Source organism: Eublepharis macularius, chromosome 5 (genome assembly GCF_028583425.1).
Source record: "Eublepharis macularius isolate TG4126 chromosome 5, MPM_Emac_v1.0, whole genome shotgun sequence".
Classification (NCBI taxonomy): domain Eukaryota; kingdom Metazoa; phylum Chordata; class Lepidosauria; order Squamata; family Eublepharidae; genus Eublepharis; species Eublepharis macularius.
Window position 1 is genome coordinate 67204883 of NC_072794.1, and position 19597 is coordinate 67224479.

General features: G+C 42.0%; 1 protein-coding gene across 2 annotated transcripts in view; it reads right to left on the bottom strand.

Moving 5' to 3' along the window:
* Nucleotides 1–19597, bottom strand: part of AK5 (adenylate kinase 5) — a 166336-nt gene that overhangs the window by 130231 nt on the left and 16508 nt on the right. For both annotated transcript variants that reach the window (XM_054979197.1, XM_054979196.1), the window contains exon 6: nucleotides 11903–12094. In XM_054979197.1, coding sequence (XP_054835172.1) covers nucleotides 11903–12094 — 192 coding nt within the window. The remainder of the gene's footprint in view (nucleotides 1–11902; nucleotides 12095–19597) is intronic.

The following is a 19597-nucleotide window of genomic DNA, read 5'->3' on the forward strand; positions in this document are numbered from 1 at the left end:
CACTCTACACAACAGGTACACTTCCTGGACACCACTGTACAACTACATAATGGACAAATAAATACCACCTTATACCGGAAACCAACAGACCGATACTCATATCTACATGCCTCCAGCTTCCACCCTAAACATACCACTCGGTCTATTGTCTACAGCCAAGCCTTACGTTACAACCGTATCTGCTCCGATGCTCTCGACCGAGACTCACACTTAAGAGATTTACAACAAGCATTTTTGAGACTACAGTACCCACCAAATGAAGTGAAGAAACAAATCAACAGGGCCAGACTAGTACCCAGAAACAGTCTGCTCCAGGACATACCTAAAGGAACTAACAACAGAACACCACTGGTTGTCACCTATAGCTCCCAGCTCAAACCCATCCAACGTATCATCAGGGAGCTACAACCCATCCTGGAAAATGATACCTCTCTCTCAGAAGTCCTGGGTGGAAGACCTTTCCTTGCCTAAAGACAGCCCCCCAATCTTAAACGACTTCTCACTTACAATCATGAATCGGCCAGCAGGGCCACCAGCACAGGTACCAGGCCCTGCAACAGCCCCAGATGCCAGCTCTGCCCCTATATCTACCCAGGGAATACAATTACAGGACCCAATGGCATCAACTACACTGTCTCTGGCTCTTACAGCTGCTCATCCTCCAATCTGATATATGCCCTCATGTGCCAACAATGTCCTTCTGCTCTGTACATTGGACAAACCAGCCAACCTCTACGCAAAAGAATAAATGGACACAAATCTGACATTAGAAATGGAAACGTCCAAAAACCAGTGGGAGAACACTTCAATCTACCAGGACATTCCACCAAAGACTTAAAAGTCGCTGTGGTTCAACAGAAACCCTTCAAAAACAAAATCCAACGGGAGGCTGCTGAATTGGAATTCATATGCAAATTTGACTCTGTCAAGCTGGGACTGAATAGAGACTATGAATGGTTATCACATTATCACAGGTAACAGATTTCCTTTACAGAGGCGTGGTCTGGGGGAGCCCAGAGACGCCTGGTTTGGGCTTTGTTTGTCAATTATCTCAGCCTGAGTGCGTGTGGGCTTTCGGGGACCACAGTTCTCTTTGTCAGATGCAGCTGGCAAGGAGAGCTGTGGTTATCGAGGGCTTATACTACATAGGAATTGTATACCTTCACTGCGGCAAACTGACTCCACACCAAAAGGAGATGTTTACATTTACAAGCAAAGGAATGTTTTGATTGCCTTCACACTAATTGCATCCTGTCTTCTTGTGACATATGTCCTGTTCTTTCCCCTCCCCTCCTCTTCTGTATTTGACCAGTTCGGATCAGGCATCTGATGAAGAGAACTTGATTCTCGAAAGCTTATGCTACAATAAAATAAAATTGGTTAGTCTTAAAGGTGCTACTGGACTCTTTTTGATTTTGCTACTACAGACTAACACGGCTAACTCCTCTGGATCTATGACCACGGAAAGCACTGCATTCAGCCGAATGGAGAGGAAATCCATCAACCTCATGAAGAAACTGGCACAAATACAAACAGACATTATCTTTCTTTCTAAATGCAAAAGACTGGACATTCTACCCAAGGGACTTCGTGTGAGGAATCCATTGAAATCCACTTACTACACAGACTACAGTGAGAAACTATGCAACACCTTATCCAGGAAACTCTTAATTCACCTCATTGGACTGATGTACAGCAAGCAACAATGGATCAAGCAAGAGATCTCTGAACTAGACTCTTCCATGAAGTACACCCCTTCTGCACAGACCGGGAACTGGCAGATGTTTACCACAACCAGAGAAACTATTTATTGCAATCTATTCACTGAATTACAGAACAAGAAGGAGAAGAAATTCTCAAAACTCCTGCCTGCAACAGAGAGCAAAAACACTTTGGATCCACCAATTTAATTTAATTTAATTTAATTTATTATATTTATATTCCGCCCTCCCTGCTTTCGCAGGCTCAGGGCGGATAACAAATACAAACATGTTTAAAAACATTTAAAAACATTAAATAATACATTCAAAAACATTTAAAAACATTAAATATAACAATTCATGCTGCCCAGTGGTTCATACATGCCTCTGTGTTTGCATAGGGGTGATGGTTTAACCCCCCCTTCACGGGGGGGGCGGGCACTGCCCGGCGTTAGCCATATGCCTGGCAGAATAGCTCTGTCTTACAGGCCCGGCGAAATGCAAGCAAATCTTGCCGGGCCCTTGTCTCGCAAGACAGAGCATTCCACCAGGTCGGGGCCAGGACTGAAAAGGCCCTGGCCCTGGTCGACGCCAGGCGGGCCTCCCTAGGGCCAGGGACACTTAAAAGATGTTTTCCGCCAGAGCGGAGAGTCCTCCGGGGCTCATATGGTGAGAGACGGTCCCTCAGATACGTCGGTCCCAGTCCGCGTAGGGCTTTGTAGGTTAACACCAAAACCTTGAACCTGATTCGGTACTCCACTGGCAGCCAATGCAGCTGGCGTAGCACCGGTGTAATATGCTCCCACACCGGTGCTCCAGCAATGACCCGCGCTGCTGCATTCTGTACCAGCTGTAACCGCCGGATCAGGCCCATGGGAAGCCCAGCGTAGAGCGCGTTACAGTAATCCAACCTAGAGGTGACCATTGCTTGGACCACTGTAGTCATGTCACGGGGAGACAAATAAGGGGCAAGCTGCCTGGCCTGCCGAAGATAATAAAAGGAAGACCTGGCAACTGCAGTGATCTGGTCCTCCATCTTCAAGGAGGAATCCAGAATCACCCCCAGGCTCCTAACCCTCGGGGCCAGTGTAAGTGCTGCCCCATCAAGTGTAGGAAGCCGGGGTCCCAAAGCCATCTCCCCACGACCCACATACAGGACCTCCGTCTTCGTGGGATTCAATTTCAGCCGACTTTGTCTCAACCAACCAGCCACAGCCTCAAAAGCACGCTCCAGGGCATCAGGGGCCGATCCAGGCTGCCCGTCCAATAACAGATAAAGCTGGGTGTCATCCGCGTATTGGTGACACCCAAGCCCGAAACTTCGCACCAGCTGGGCGAGGGGGCGCATATAGATATTAAATAATAATGGAGAGAGTATCGCTCCCTGTGGCACACCACAAACCAGTGGCCTACGAGATGACACCCTCTCCCCGAGCGCCACCCTCTGTCCCCGATCGTGGAGAAAGGAGACCAGCCACTGCAGTGCTGTCCCCTGAATCCCCACATCGGCAAGGCGGTGGGTCAAAAGCTCATGATCGACCGTATCAAACGCTGCTGACAGATCCAGCAAAATCAGCAGTGCTGATCCGCCCTGATCCAGATGTCTGCGGAGATCGTCTGTGAGGGCGACCAACAATGTCTCGACCCCATGTCCCGGGCGGAAACCAGACTGGAAGGGGTCTAGGGCTGAGGTCTCCTTCAGGAAATTCTGCAGTTGCTTCTCTGCCGCCCGCTCAATCACCTTCCCCAAAAACGGAAGGTTGGAAACTGGTCGGTAATTGAGCAGGTCAGCAGGATCTAATGATGATTTCTTCAGAAGAGGCCGTACCACAGCTTCCTTCAGCGCCTTGGGAAAAACCAAGCAACATCATCAATCTTTCCAGTTACAAGCTGAGCCCAGCAGAGGAATCAGTCCTCTCACGTGGACTATCTTTTTGCCCAGCCAGACCCACACAAACCATACAACTTTGTGGAGACCTGGAGGCCTATTTTAAACGCCTAAGACTGAAAGAATTCTTCAACTACTCTGCTGAACAAAACGATGAACAAAGCACTGAACAGACACCATCACAGCAGCCTCAGCAGCCCCCACCCCCCCAACCCAGCAATACACAACCATCGTTACAAAACTCCAGGAAAAAGAATTCCACATGGACACCCCCTGAGGGCCGTAACTCCTCATTGGACTTTTACATTGAATGCTTCCGTAGACGTGCTCAGGCTGAGATAATTGACAAACAACAACACCTAAAGCAGAATCTCAGCCGTGGAGAAAGAGAGGCCATAAACAGCCTCCAAAATAATTCTGGCATCGTAATCAAGGAAGCTGACAAAGGCGGAGCAGTTGTCATCATGGACAAACAAAATTATATACAAGAAGCAGAAAGACAACTCTCCAACACAACATTCTATAAAATACTACCTTCTGACCCCACGGAGCAATACAAAAGGGAACTCAATAAAATATTAAAAACACTCCCCATGGACATACAAGAATGCATCCATATGGACACACCCCAGGAACCACGACCAGGAAGATTCTACCTACTACCCAAAATCCACAAACCAGGTAACCCAGGACGCCCAATTGTTTCAGGAAAATGCACCATCACAGTAGGAGTCTCGGGATACATGGACTCTATCCTCAGGCCCTATGCCACCAACACACGCAGCTACTTACGGGACACCACTGACTTCCTCAGGAAAATACAGTCCATTGACAACCTACCAGATGACACCATCCTAGCAACCATGGATGTGGAGGCCCTGTATACCAATATCCCACATGCAGATGAACTGCAAGCCATACGGAATATTATCACGGACAAAACCACAGCACACCTCGCCACTGAACTTTGTCACTTCGTACTCACTCACAATTACTTCGAATTTGGTGACAACTTATATCTACAGGTGAATGGCACAGCCATGGGCACACGCATGGCACCACAATATGCTAACATATTCATGGCGGACTTGGAGCAACGCTTCCTCAGCTCCCATCCACTGGAACCACTACTATACTTAAGATTCCTGGATGACATCTTCATCATTTGGACCCATGGGAAGGAAGCCCTTGAGAGATTTCATCAGGACTTCAATAACTTTCACCCTACTATCAACCTAAGCCTGGACCACTCTACACAACAGGTACACTTCCTGGACACCACTGTACAACTACATAATGGACAAATAAATACCACCTTATACCGGAAACCAACAGACCGATACTCATATCTACATGCCTCCAGCTTCCACCCTAAACATACCACTCGGTCTATTGTCTACAGCCAAGCCTTACGTTACAACCGTATCTGCTCCGATGCTCTCGACCGAGACTCACACTTAAGAGATTTACAACAAGCATTTTTGAGACTACAGTACCCACCAAATGAAGTGAAGAAACAAATCAACAGGGCCAGACTAGTACCCAGAAACAGTCTGCTCCAGGACATACCTAAAGGAACTAACAACAGAACACCACTGGTTGTCACCTATAGCTCCCAGCTCAAACCCATCCAACGTATCATCAGGGAGCTACAACCCATCCTGGAAAATGATACCTCTCTCTCAGAAGTCCTGGGTGGAAGACCTTTCCTTGCCTTCAGACAGCCCCCCAATCTTAAATGACTTCTCACTTACAATCATGAATCGGCCAGCAGGGCCACCAGCACAGGTACCAGGCCCTGCAACAGACCCAGATGCCAGCTCTGCCCCTATATCTACCCAGGGAATACAATTACAGGACCCAATGGCATCAACTACACTGTCTCTGGCTCTTACAGCTGCTCATCCTCCAATCTGATATATGCCCTCATGTGCCAACAATGTCCTTCTGCTCTGTACATTGGACAAACCAGCCAACCTCTACGCAAAAGAATAAATGGACACAAATCTGACATTAGAAATGGAAACGTCCAAAAACCAGTGGGAGAACACTTCAATCTACCAGGACATTCCACCAAAGACTTAAAAGTCGCTGTGGTTCAACAGAAACCCTTCAAAAACAAAATCCAACGGGAGGCTGCTGAATTGGAATTCATATGCAAATTTGAGTCTGTCAAGCTGGGACTGAATAGAGACTATGAATGGTTATCACATTATCACAGGTAACAGATTTCCTTTATAGAGGCGTGGTCTGGGGGAGCCCAGAGACGCCTGGTGTGGGCTTTGTTTGTCAATTATCTCAGCCTGAGTGCGTGTGGGCTTTCGGGGACCACAGTTCTCTTTGTCAGATGCAGCTGGCAAGGAGAGCTGTGGTTATCGAGGGCTTATACTACATATATACCTTCACTGTGTATACCTTCACTGTGTATATCTTCACTGCGGCAAACTGACTCCACACCAAAAGGAGATGTTTACATTTACAAGCAAAGGAATGTTTTGATTGCCTTCACACTAATTGCATCCTGTCTTCTTGTGATATATGTCCTGTTCTTTCCCCTCCCCTTCTCTTCTGTATTTGACCAGTTCGGATCAGGCATCTGATGAAGAGAACTTGATTCTCGAAAGCTTATGCTACAATAAAATAAAATTGGTTAGTCTTAAAGGTGCTACTGGACTCTTTTTGAATTTTCTGTGTGTGTGGTGGGATAGGGATCTACCCCTTCAGGTTCCAGGGCTGCTGCCAGGTTCTGGGCCAAACTATTATTTATTATTGGTACCTTTCCTGCTGCCTGCTCAGGTCAGGTTTCTGGGAGTGGTGCAGTTGGGATCTACCCCTTCAACTTCCAGGGCTGCTGCCAGGCTCTGGGGCCAAGCTATTATTTATTATTGGTACTTTTCCTGCTGCCTGCTCAGGTCAGGTTTCTGGGAGTGGTGCAGTAGGGATCTTGACTTGGATAATGGCTGGAGAGCCTGATGGCCCCCAAGAACAGCCAACCACGAACATGTTCATGAACAGGGCCATGTTCGTGGTTGTTTGTGAGTCCCTGTTCGTGGATGGCAACGAACAACGAACATCATGTTTGGGTTTTTTTTATGTTCGTGCCCATCTCTAGTGTTAACTATCTTAGGACTCTCCACTTATTACATGTGTCAACTCGCTGAGCATAACTAGTGAATATTCACTATAGTTGTCTTGATTAGACTTGAGGTTTACATCATTTCATTTTGCCTTGTACACCCTAGATTTCATGGCTCCAACCACAATATTTATTTAATTTATTCATTTAATTTATCACTGCTGCTTAAAATTGACTGAACACTGAAGAGCCATTCATTTAATCTAAATTAATGGGCTCTAGTCCATAAAATGTTATGCTAGAATAAAATGTTAGTTTTTAGTTAGTAAATGTTAGTAAATGTTAGTAAATAGTTAGACTATTTATTTTCACTGTAATAGCCAGAAAACCCCAGAAACCAATCTACCAATTTGTTTGCTGGTTCTATTCTTTTATTTGCTAAAAGCCAAGTGGTCTTTAATAGATGAAGTAAATTTATAATGATTTAGTGTTGCTAAATTGGTAAACAACCAGAGCCATAAACCCATCAGCAATCATGCAACATGACTGATTGAAGAACTTGAGTCTAACAGAATGTGATAAGCCATGGTTCTGCTTCTTTTTGTCCCTGATATTGATCACTGGTGTATGTCAAATAGCAGCAAAATCCCAATCTACACTATATCCCAATAATGAGCAGTGCCCGTTACTTTTGGTGCTACCAGTTGATGGTCTTCCCATTATGGTTTTAGCACTTGTTTTACCATAGATTCCTAGAGAGGTGTGAAATCACCTTCAGAGTTTTTTAGGAAGGAACACCACAATGGCATTTTTTAAAAGAAATTTCTCCTGCCAGTTGCTTCTTGTGAATCCACCTGAACTAGACTCAGGAGCAAATTCCTCAGATGATGATCAGGAAGAGCCAGAACCCATTCTGAGGGATGACCAGGAGGCTTACTGAACCTCCTCCATACCCATAACCTCTTCTAGACCCAGGGTCCTGGATCCTAAGGCCTCAGTTGAAGCTATTATCCCAAAAACTCCAGGCAATGCTGCCAGCATGCCACAATCCAGAGCAGCCAGTCCCCTGCCTCATAGTCCTGGACTACTAGAGGCAATGCAGCAACGGAGAAATGGCAGGATGGCGGTCCATGTTCCAGATACTGAGCTAGATCACTGCCTCAGTGCATGTAATGCTTCACGGGATCAGGGCTCAATTAAGCCTTGGCTAGTTGAAGTCCAGGAACAGTGAGGTCTCTTGCCCTCCAGGATCCTTAAGCACTGGGTGAAGCAGAAAGCAAAGGCTACAGCCCTTGGGTTTTAGAACCAGCTCCAGACCCTGCTAGGTGATAATTGGCAGGGTAAGCCCTGGTTCTTGAGGAGAGCATCAGACCAGGAAGCCTGAAACCAGAACACCAGTGGAGTGCTGGCAGGCAATGCCTGCTGGGGCCAGGAGATGTGCTGCCCGACAGTGGGCTTAAAGCATGTTATTTGAGTGTAGAAGAGATAGCTTTTAAAATGGTATTAAAACCTGTATAAGAGCAGTTGTTTAAAACAATTAGATACCAGAATAGTAAAGCATTTTGGAAAGAAATAGTGTAATATTGTGTATTTTCTTTTTGTAAACTCTAAGCCAAAAGATCAGATTTGCTTGTTTACAGTCTTCTATAGTTGATGTGCTGCTGGCTTATTTTTGAAATAATATGCCATTGAGTTCTGCTTACCTGCTTGCTCTGCAGTTTTTAGCATTGTTATGGAGTAGCTGGAAACATTCATCTTAAAGCAAGTTAATATGATTTTACACCTGGGATTGACATTATTACTTCTTCCTTCTTTTGGAATGAGTGACATTTTCATTTCTCATAAGAATATATTAACTAAAGGAGTCCTTGTAGTGCAATGCTCTGTCTAGCTGCCAAATATGAAATAGTATCTGTTCAATACTTGCTGATCCTTACTTTCTGTTAATGAAAGGTTCTGGCTGCATTTTCTAATTCCATAATTGTTGAAGATATTGTATTTGGCAAGCCCATTTTAGTAAATCTGTATTATCCTTTCCATGTACAATGCAAATTCATGATTCATACTAATTAGCAAAATGGACCAATTTACTTCAATGTATTCTGCTGTTAAAATACTATTCTACAGCACTATAAATTAGGTAAGCTGAAAACTTAGTAGTGAAAACTTGACCCAAATATTGGGAAAGGCTCCTAATTTGATCAAAATTATTTCCAAATTTTGGAAGTAGGTGCAAACCTTTCAGTCTGATAAGTTATTCTGAATGGTTTCAGAGCAAAATTCAGGCCCAGTAACACCTTAAAGACCAACTAGATTTCTAGGATGTGAGCTTTTGAGTGTCAAAGCTCCCTTCGTCAGACTGAATGGTTTCAGTCTCCCCAATGTTATTCAGTAGGGCTTAGTCCTAGGAAAGAGTCATTAGCACGGTATGCAAAGAGTGTGACGGAAGGATAATACAACAACAATCCTCCTGTGACCACTCTGAAAGCATGTAGGACTACAGTTCAGCCAACAAACATGCCATATGTTCATGGATACACTGTTTGGGTAAACCAGCATTTCCCTGAGGCTGCTATACCTGTGGTTACCCTAATTTCCCAAATTCTGGTAGCTCAAAAATGCTACAGCCCTCATGGAAATAGCAATAGTCAAGCACATGGCACCCCAAAGGTACTTTCACACGTATCTCATTAAAAACACAAACAGAGACCATAAGCTGATTGTCTGGATCACCTTGTGTGAGTAATGCTTAAGAAACTCAAAATAGGTATTTTCAAAGTAGGAGACAAACCCTGTTATAGAGGTATGAATACAAGTTGCTCTTTGACCCCATCTCATTAAATATTCTTTCTTATTTAAGACTGTTTGAATTTTGCTTTCATGGAATTATTATGACAGATGCTCCCTGTGATTCCCGCCTCCCCCCACCCCCGGTGCTCCCATATATGTAAAATGGCTGTCTGGCAACTCTTAAGGTGCTAGTTTTCATGAAACTATCGACTGAAGTTAATTGAGTATTCATATTTTCAAGTTCTCCAGAAGCCACCACCAGATTGGATATCTCCCTTCTATTCTCTCTGACAAAGATTTTTAAATTATAGTAATGCTTGCATCTATATCATTTATATCTGTCAAAAACTTCATAAAACAATTAGACTTAAGCACAATTTACTGTGTGCTGTACTAAACCATTGTTTTGTGTCTAAGAAAGGTGAATGGATGGCAGTTCCCCATGCAGGCAAGATAACTTAAAATATGAGCAAGAGCTAACCAGGCAGGTTTAGTAAACATCCTGAGTGACTCAACAGGATATTTGTTAGTTTGCTGCAACTAAGGATCAATGAATCACCATCTCTGAAATGGAATGGAAAGTTTCTGTGAGATTCTGAAGACATGCTTTCCCCAGGGATATGTCATTTTTGAACAAATGACATTGCAGCCTAGAAATAAACTTTACAGTTACCACCACTTTCTCAATCTTTCAGCAAACAACCCACACTTGGCCTTGGCAAAACTGAAAAGGCTTGAAATAGGTGAAAATTGTGCTGAATCATAGAACTGAGGGCCTTATACTGGGATAGATCTTCCAATCTCAAACACTCCAATAGCAGAAAAATACACATAATCCAGGTTACAGTGTTCAATAGGCAGAGATCAAAAGCAAGCAAGGAACATCACACAGGGAAAAGAAACTGATTTACCTGGGTAAAGATTCTTCCCAAACTACAGACTAGTGAATTACATTCTAGTTATTATAGGCCCAGCAGCACTTGTTTGCTACTTGACCCATGGATTGTAATCTTGCCTCCAGCATTTTCAGTCCTGATCCAGCCTATTAGATCATTTAACACACACACACCCCAGTACTCAGCACTTAAAATTTAACATTATTACTGTCCAAATATCCCAGAATTCCTCAGACCCTTTTCAGATACACAACGTCATGCTTCATGCATATTTACAGAAAGGAGAGAGAAGGGTTCAGTTCATACAAACAGCATTTGTGCTACATACCCAAACTTCAGCAGTTTCTTCTGCACTTTCCTTCTTGGCAGTTTTTAGGTTGCTATTATATCTGGGCAAACTATGCCTTGCAAAAACAGTAGGTTGCCTGTAAACTAGAACTGGAAAACCATGAGTTTTTCCAGTGTGTATTTAACAGTTCATATAGAAAAACAGATGGCACAAGAGAAGGGAATTCAGCTATCCTAATGCATATTCCCAGTCCTTCAAGCCATAATTTGATAACTGGAAATATTACACTGAACCAACCCATTGGAAAAATTCTTTGATATGTGGGATACCATCAACTATTCAAAACAGCAAAGATACTACAAAAAGTAGACTCAGTGCAGATATATTCATTTATAAAATTATTTATATGACAATCTTTAAAACCCTTTTTTGGGTTATTTTTTAAAATGTCTAAATAGTTTCAAGTGCGTAGCCACATTGGTCTGTAGTAGATCAAGATTCAAGTCCAATAGCATCTTAAAGACCAACAAGATTTTCAGTGTATAAGTTTTTGAGAGTCAAAACTCCCTTTATCAAATACAAGTAGGAAAGGATATCCCTGAGCTCTTATATTCCAGTCAGAAGCTGGGAGGGGTATTGTAAAGAAGGGATTTTAGAATGCAAAAGTACAATGCAAAATGTAATAAAAATGGAGTTCTATCTTGTATTTCTAAATATAAGACAATGGTACTTGGTTATCCATACACCAGTGTATCATGGTGGTAAAACCAGTGTGATTTAGTGGTACCTGAAGGAGGGACTTTTGACTCTTGAAAGCTTATACCTAAAAAATCTTGTTAGTATCTCTAAGGTGCCACTGGACTCAGATCCTGTTGTTCTACTGTAGACCAACATAGTTACCTACTCGAGGCTAGGATCTGGAAGACCCAGGTTTGATTCCCCACTCTGCCATGGAAGTTTGCTGGGCCAGTCACACACTCTCAGCCTAACCTATCTCACTGGTTATGAGCATAAAATGGAGGAAAGGAGAATGATGTAAACTGCTTGTATCTGGATCGGGGAGAAAGGTAGTATAAAATGAAGTAAAATAAAACAAAATAAATAAAAATGGTCGTGGGGTAAAAATAAAAGAGAAATACTCATGATTTTGAACACATACTCACATGCATATTTGTGAATACGACCATTCACAAGACCATTTTTATTTAATTTCAGGCAGTTATAAATTAGTTTACTAAGCATATAAACTGACTGGAGACTTACAGTCATAATCAGACCCTTTTCCTGGAAATATTTAACCAGTGGAACAGTATTCTGCTTAAAATTCACTAGGCGTCTCTGTGTAGCTTTGAGGTTGTCATCTGGCCTCCCTTGCTGTTCAGCACGTTTCATTAGCCGTTCTTTCAGTCGCTGATTTGAGCAGGACAAAAACACCACCAAATCCGGGGTGCATATCTGTGAAGATCACCAAATAATCAAAACATTAAAATTTATGAACTCATTTTAAAGTTTCCAACATCCTATGTTTACATTTCTATAAAAAGTGGACAAGAACTGAAAATCTGTTTTTCTCGTGTAAAATATGATGTCCTCAAAAGTACAGTAATTTAAACTATATAAATCTGAGTGATAAATCAGTGCTTTCCTGCCTCCGTCCCACACTCTCAAGTGAACACTTTGTCTTTAAATATTGGCTTTGTCATTTTAAAAATGAAGCTAATTTCACTATCCATCTTGCTACATCTTTCCAACCTAGGACTCATTCACACAAAATCACTACCCGCCTGGTAAGAAAACCACAGGAAATTACTATTTTGTATCTTTAAGAGCATTGGTTAAAGCTTGAACCCCAGAGATAAGTTAGCAGGAAGTTCCAGAAAATTTAGGAACATCCACCCTTGTCACTCTGTGAGCTTTGTTTGTTTCCAATAATAAAGATTTTTATAATAATATGTAGGAAATGGAAATAATCCTAATTTAACTGTTTCTTTTACCAACACAATTGTTGTGTACAGCCTTAATACAGGAATTTACTTTTCACTATTTTATGACAGAAATAATTATATTCTTTGAAATGATTAATGTGACAGCTGAATTCTGTTCTTGCAATTAATTTGCCTGTTAATTAGTGTGTGTATTATAGGGTCAGGCTAGCCTAGTTAACTATATAATTAAAATACCCTGGGACAAAAGCTGAAATTTTATTTCCTATCATTTGAAGGCAAATAATATGTGGCAGGGATAGGCAGTTATCTCCTATGGAGAGCAACATTTCAACCTTAAATTTTTAAAAGGAAGTGTTTAGAAATTGAATGGGTTGCCTATTAAATCCCTGCGAAAGTTACTTAGCATAACAAGAGGGCCTTCATTCAAAATTGATATGGGTAATTAACTTGAGAGAAGCCTTTATCTCATTTAGAGTGCCTGCTCTTTAATTATCCTGTCCTGTAACCTTCTCTACAACTTAAACATAGCTGCTGTCTTAACATAAAGATCATTTGTTTGTACACCTTGGCATGTAAACATGCTCAGAATTATAATTTAAACACTTAATGCACAGTGAAATTTAGAGGTTTATTTCATTAAGAGGCATTATTCTTGGTATGCACTAGAACAGTAGAAATCCAAGTGATTTGTGCTTATTCCAAGTTCAAGTGGATCTCACATTTCAGTATTAGAAGTGGGCATGGTCCGCAAAACAGACCTAAATTTGTCACAGTCCAGCCCAGTATGTGGTTTGCGAACACGCAGTTCGTGGGACTCATGTTTTTCACGAACTTTGGTCTGTTTGGGCTGGTCTGTCGGTCTGTGGTCCATGAGTCCAGACATCCTGGCGCCGATCTATCAACTCCCTAGGCAATGGAATGGACGTTTGCAGACCTTCTGCCAATCCTAGCCCTCACAACTTTGATAGGCAGCTCTAGCTGCCAACCAGAGAGCTCCCATTCTTCTCTTTGCAACCAAGGAGCAAGAATTAATTCCATAGGCAATGGCTAGGAAGGTGTCTGTGTGGTGAGTGAGGGGGTTCTTCCCCCAACCTTTTTTGTTTGATTTTTCTTCATTGCAACTTTTTGGTGCTGCAAGCCAATGCAAGTCAATTGGCATTTGCGACTTCTAGTATCTACTGGAAGTTTCCTGGGGGCAGTCACTTTGGGGGTTTGTAACTCAGACCTCTGAAATGCAATCTTGGCCAAACTTGGAGGGTGGCTGGAGAAGAGCCTGCCAAAGCCTCACTGTGAGTTTGACATCTCTGAGTGTGAAGGGGGTGGTCTTGGGGCCCCCGGAAGTGATGGACCATGACCAATGAACCAGTCTGTGAACAGGGCGAGTTTGTGAAAAGTTCGTGGTCCATGGTCCGTGAAACGCGACGGACCATGGGCAGATGGTCCGTGGGATTTTCCCGGTCTATGCCCACCTCTGTTCAGTATAGATGCAACCCACTTCTGTATAATGGGAACAGCTGCTGTCTACAGGGTTGCCATAAGGATAAACACAACAAATAGGAACAACTGTTTTTGAATTTGTTCAGAACATAGACCATAACAAAATTACATGCAGCCATAGAAAAAGTTTAAGAACATAAAGAACTCATTTATCTACTATATGGACTGCTAAAGAGACAGCACACTGTTGTTAAGGCAAAGGAGGAAAAATGTTCAAGATCATTTCTATCACAGCTAACAGAAATTCAGATTTTTGTTTGTGGGCCCAACACTCTTTTCTATACAGTAAATGGTATTATTTGAACCTATGCTAAAACATATATCCAGTAATTCATTCATGGATTATGTGGAATTCTTGAACTTCTGAGAATATCAACAAAAACATACATGCTTTCATGATTTGCACTTTGGAAAGAACTATCAAATGTCTTTCATAATCACAAGTGAATCCTGAAGTTTTCTCATATTTAATTGCCTAAAACAAATTCTTGTTCTATTATTAAACAGAGTCCCTTTTCATATTGGTTTAAGTAATTTCCTTTTACCGAAAAGTTATTTAAGTTAAATCAATTTTTACACAGGTAATAACTCTGTACTGTAACACAATTGTTCAGAAAGATGCTTTACTAAAGGGACAAGGACAGTGGACCATGCTACTGTGTATAGTACATACTGTCTGTTGCTGAATGTATGATCCTATTATGTAATTTCTGCATCATTTAACATATCAAGTTAATGCTTATACTTTGCTTCAGTTCTGTTTTCAGATTTCTTCCTGGTTTCAAGTTTCTACAGTCCAAATTTTATTGAATTGCACTGACTTCTATGGTGTAATCCATGTTGAGTCTCATGAGAAAGGCAGATTATAAGTAGTGTAAATAAAATAAATAAAAATTAAGTGAAAAATGGGCCAGTGGATTCTTATCTCAACCAACATGATATTTTTTCAGTTCTAAGAACTGAAGTAGTGGAGAGATACTAAAATAGATCTAAACATTATACTCAGAAAGCTTTCAAATTCAGCTATGATAATCCCTGATTTCAGCTCCACATAAAATTTGAGTAAAGAATTTAGCTTGCAGTATTTTTTGAAAAGAGAAAGAACATGTACCCATTGTGCTTCCAAAATGTTGGGATGCCACTAATAATGCAGTCGCATTGCTTAACTGTTTTTGCTAGCCACTACCTTTGGGAGAAATGGATCCTTAATCAGAGTAAGAAGTAACCTGCATAGGTTCAGAGCAAGCAAAAGCAATTCCAATATACAAAATGATTAAAAGCAAAAATTGCAAGTGAAATGATATTTTTAACAAGGAAAGGTGGAAAATAAAATTAAATAGAGAACTCCTGAGGAAAAGAGGACAGAAATGGAGAAACTGAGAGGTGGAATGAGAGATACCAAGGTATAAAGAAGAAGGGATGATCAGGAAAAGATAAAGATCTAAAAGTTGTATATAGAGACAGGTAAGAAAGACTTCAGCTTTAAATACTAATGAAGAGCCCTGTGGCGCAGAGTGGTAAGCGGCAGTACTGCAGCCCAAGCTCTGCTCACAACCTGAGTTCAATCCTGGCAGAAGCTGGGTTCAGGTAGCTGGCTCAAGGTTGACTCAGCCTTCCATCCTTCCGAGGTCGGTAAAATGAGTACCCAGTTTCCTGGGGGTAAAGTGTAGATGACTGGGGAAGGCAATGGCAAACCACCCCGTAAAAAGTCTGCCAAGAAAACGACATGATGCAATGTCCCCTCATGGGTCAGTAATGACTCGGTGCTTGTACAGGAGACTACCTTTACCTTTTTATATATACTAACATGGTAAAGTGCATGGTCTATTTCAAAAGATATGCCCCCTTGACTTAAGATGAAATGTTAGTACTGCACAGGTGCAATGCTATGAAATCTCACATGGAAACACTCTTGCAAAATATGTTAGTTCTGCCTGATTCATGGGGAGATGACCCGTTCATTCACCCAAATCTTGACTGTTTATCATAGTGTTTACTTAAGAGTGGTTTTTGTAGCTTAAATCTTCTAAAACAGCAAATCAAAATAGCCAGCCCGCAAAATAAAGGTAATACAAATGAGAAAAAATCTTTTAAAGCTATGATTTCTGAGTCACACTTTCACTTTCTTCATCTGCAAAAGCAACAATCATTTCCTGCGGGACCAAGCAAGCATGGCGTCAAGGCTCATGAGTAATCCAAACTGATTGTTTGTTAAGCTCTTCCAGAGCATCAACTGATGTGTTCCCTGTTGCACACAATTAGGCAGGAATACTTCCCTGAGCTGCAGCCCATGGTGGAGATGATCAGTCTCTCCAAAGACCCCAACCCACAACCCACAGGGACTCATTTCTGGGCAACAAGTGCCAACGGAAAAGCAAGAAAGACAGACACAAGGCAACTGTATGCCATATAATCAGCTTTAGCTTTATTAATCACAAGAACAAAATTTCATCTTGCAAGCCTTACCCCAAAATAGGCTTGGCCAAGCAGGTGGAAATTCACCAACCATTTGGGAGAAATCTAGCAATGAGATTTCCATCTCACATCTCTTGGGGCTTCCCTTTTATATTCTTGACCTATCTGGCCCCTTGTCTGTGTTTGGCTGTGGTCAGGGTACTTTTGCCTATGTGGGTTTCTATGATTGGATGCTCCTCCTGACACAGGTGCCAGTCACATGGCTTGAGCATTTTGGGGAGTTATTGCACTATGTTCTTATTATAGGAGTTATATTTTTATGTGACCAAAGTATGCTTAATAAAAATATATCTTATTTCATGACATCAGGTTGTCTTGTGTTTTTCTCTGTTGCTATTCTGTTGGCATTTGCGGCTCAGAAGCAAATCCTTGTATGGGTAGTGGGTTGGGATGTTTTAGGGAGACTCCACCAAAGACAACCAGCTAAGAGTAAAATTCCTACTAACAACATTAGTATTAACTAGTGCTTTCATCTGATTTCCCTACTTTCTGTAACTTTTTAGCTTTAAACATGGCTTTTGTTCTCAGTTTAGTTTGTGAAATCAACGTGAATTCTTACTAAAGCTTGGCATTGCATTGCTTAACTTTACCTTGATAATGCAAACAGGGTAAACTCTGTGAACTGTGGGGTTAATTTTCAGCTGACTTCACAGGCTCCCCCCATCCTCCCTCAAATCCCAGGAATTTCTCAACCTGCAGTTGGCAATCCTGTAGAGCTTGCATTTTCAATACGTGCTGAAGTGTTGCAAAACATAGTTGGTTTCATAAAATTCCACTGTTACTGTGGCTCCTCCCATAGTTACTGATTTTTCCTGTGGCTACAATAGTGTGTGGAACAAACAGCAAGTAGTATAAAAATATTTCACTTCTGGATACCAGTATGAAACTTTAGGACATAGTTGGATACTACTTTTGTTTTGAAAATCAGCTGGGAGATGATCTCAGAAAGGATTAGGTCCGCTGTGATAAGATCATAAGAAAAGCCATGTTGGATCAGGCCAATGGCCCATCCAGTCCAACACTATGTGTCACACAGTGGCCAAAAACCAGGTGTCCTCAGGAGGTCTGCCAGTGGGGAAGGGACAGAGAAGCCCTCCCACTGATTGCCCCCCCCAAACACCAAGAATACAGAGCATCACTGCCCTAGACAGAGAGTTCCATCTATACCTTGTGGCTAATAGCCACTGATGGACCTCTGCTCCATATGTTTATCCAATCCCCTCTTGAAGCTGTCTATGCCTGAAGCTACCACCACCTCCTGAGGCAGTGAATTCCATGCGTTATCAACAGCAGTGGCACCAGGGTTTTCAGCGCCCACAGCCGGCCAGTGGGGTGGGCACCCGCACCTGCACGCACGCACACACTGGCTTGCATAATGACATCACGTGTGGCGTCATCACAGGTGTGCGCATGCCGCCAGCTGGCAGCCCTACTGTCCAGTGTGATAGTCACTTCTGGGTTGTGCTGGAAGTGACATTATTGTGCCAGGCTGCTGACTACCCTCCCACCCCACCCAACTGTAAGTCCTCACCTCTCCCATCTTCTGCTGATTGCACTAAATTGATTTCAGACCAAATAATGTCCAGGATAAATTGCTGTGTTTCTACTTAAAAGATTTATATCCTTGAATATCTTGCTATGGCTTAGCTAATGGCTAGGGGGTAGCACAGCACAGGTGTGCAGGAAGTGTGGTGATCCATCTGAAGCATTGTGCGTTTTTCCTATACAATATTACTTGTGCATTTGAGATATTGCCCTTTCTGACAAGATAACTGTTTACAATAGAGAAATTTTAACAGTAGTTATACTGCAAGGTTTTTTCTCTAGCGCTTCTAACTTGGATAATATGAATTACTATTCCCCACTTAGCAGCAGCATTATTGGAGTCACTGCAAAAATTAAAATCATTTGCTGAGCACAGATTAACATTTTATATAACATTTACACCAATCAAAAACCTCTTACTGGGTTGATTTAAAATAAGCCTCATATTTTCAGTGCTTCAAACAACTGATATTTTCCACTGGAAGATCAAATAAGTTTCAAAGCATAGGGATAACCCCACTGTAGCTACTGGCATTTCGTGGTGCTTATTAATATATCATCATGATTGGTGAAAGAATAATAAAAATTATAGCAATACAGTTGTTCAGATTTTAGAGGTGAGACTCTATAAGAATGCACAGGTTTCCTGGGGGGAGGGTTGCATGCCAGGGCTTGCATACAATGCTTTCAAACAGGGACTTCTAACAGGGGACACTGAGGGAGTTTGAGGGGGAGTGGGAGAGAACCCCTGAGTTTCCTGAAAAAGGACATACAAGTTCCACATAAGCAACGAAGGCAATGTACTACATTATCCTTCTTCTACAGTAATCTGCACAGATTCATGTAAACACTTTTAAATAACCAAACCAGTTATGAAGGTAAAAAGTCAGCAGAAGAGTGGGGGCAATCCAGAGTTTTTCAGGAAATACCACCTGTATGATTATCTGCTCACTGGCCAGAAATTGTGGGCATGTGCTTGATGCGTGGAGCTCTTAATTCTCAGGGAACAAGTTTGTTCATTTGAGGTTAGGGATGTCAACCTGAAGAAGCTGAGGCAGAGAGACAGATAGGTGGACAAGACTTTCAGGGACCTATTAGACATTAAAAGTTGTTGTAACTTATCTAGGTTATATGACTGTCAGTATGCATTCTTAGATTCTCAGCAACAATGCAGATTAGGTAAGAAGAGAGCAAAAGAAAAGAGGGGGATTTAGGAAGAGAAGGATGTTTGCTTACAAGGTCTTCCATATACCAATAATGACATGTGTATAAATATGTAAATACTAGGTCTCTTTCAAACATCTGTCTATAACAGTATTGTGGAATAAAGGGGGGGGGTCAAAGAAGAAGAGGTATCACAGAGAAGGCTTTCTTGATATTTACTTTTTTCAGTACCTCAGAAAGCCATGCTGTATCAGAGAACGAAACTGAACAGCTCATTAGACTACCCTCTTTTCACACATATCTGCGTGGGAAAGTCTCCTTCAAAATGGTT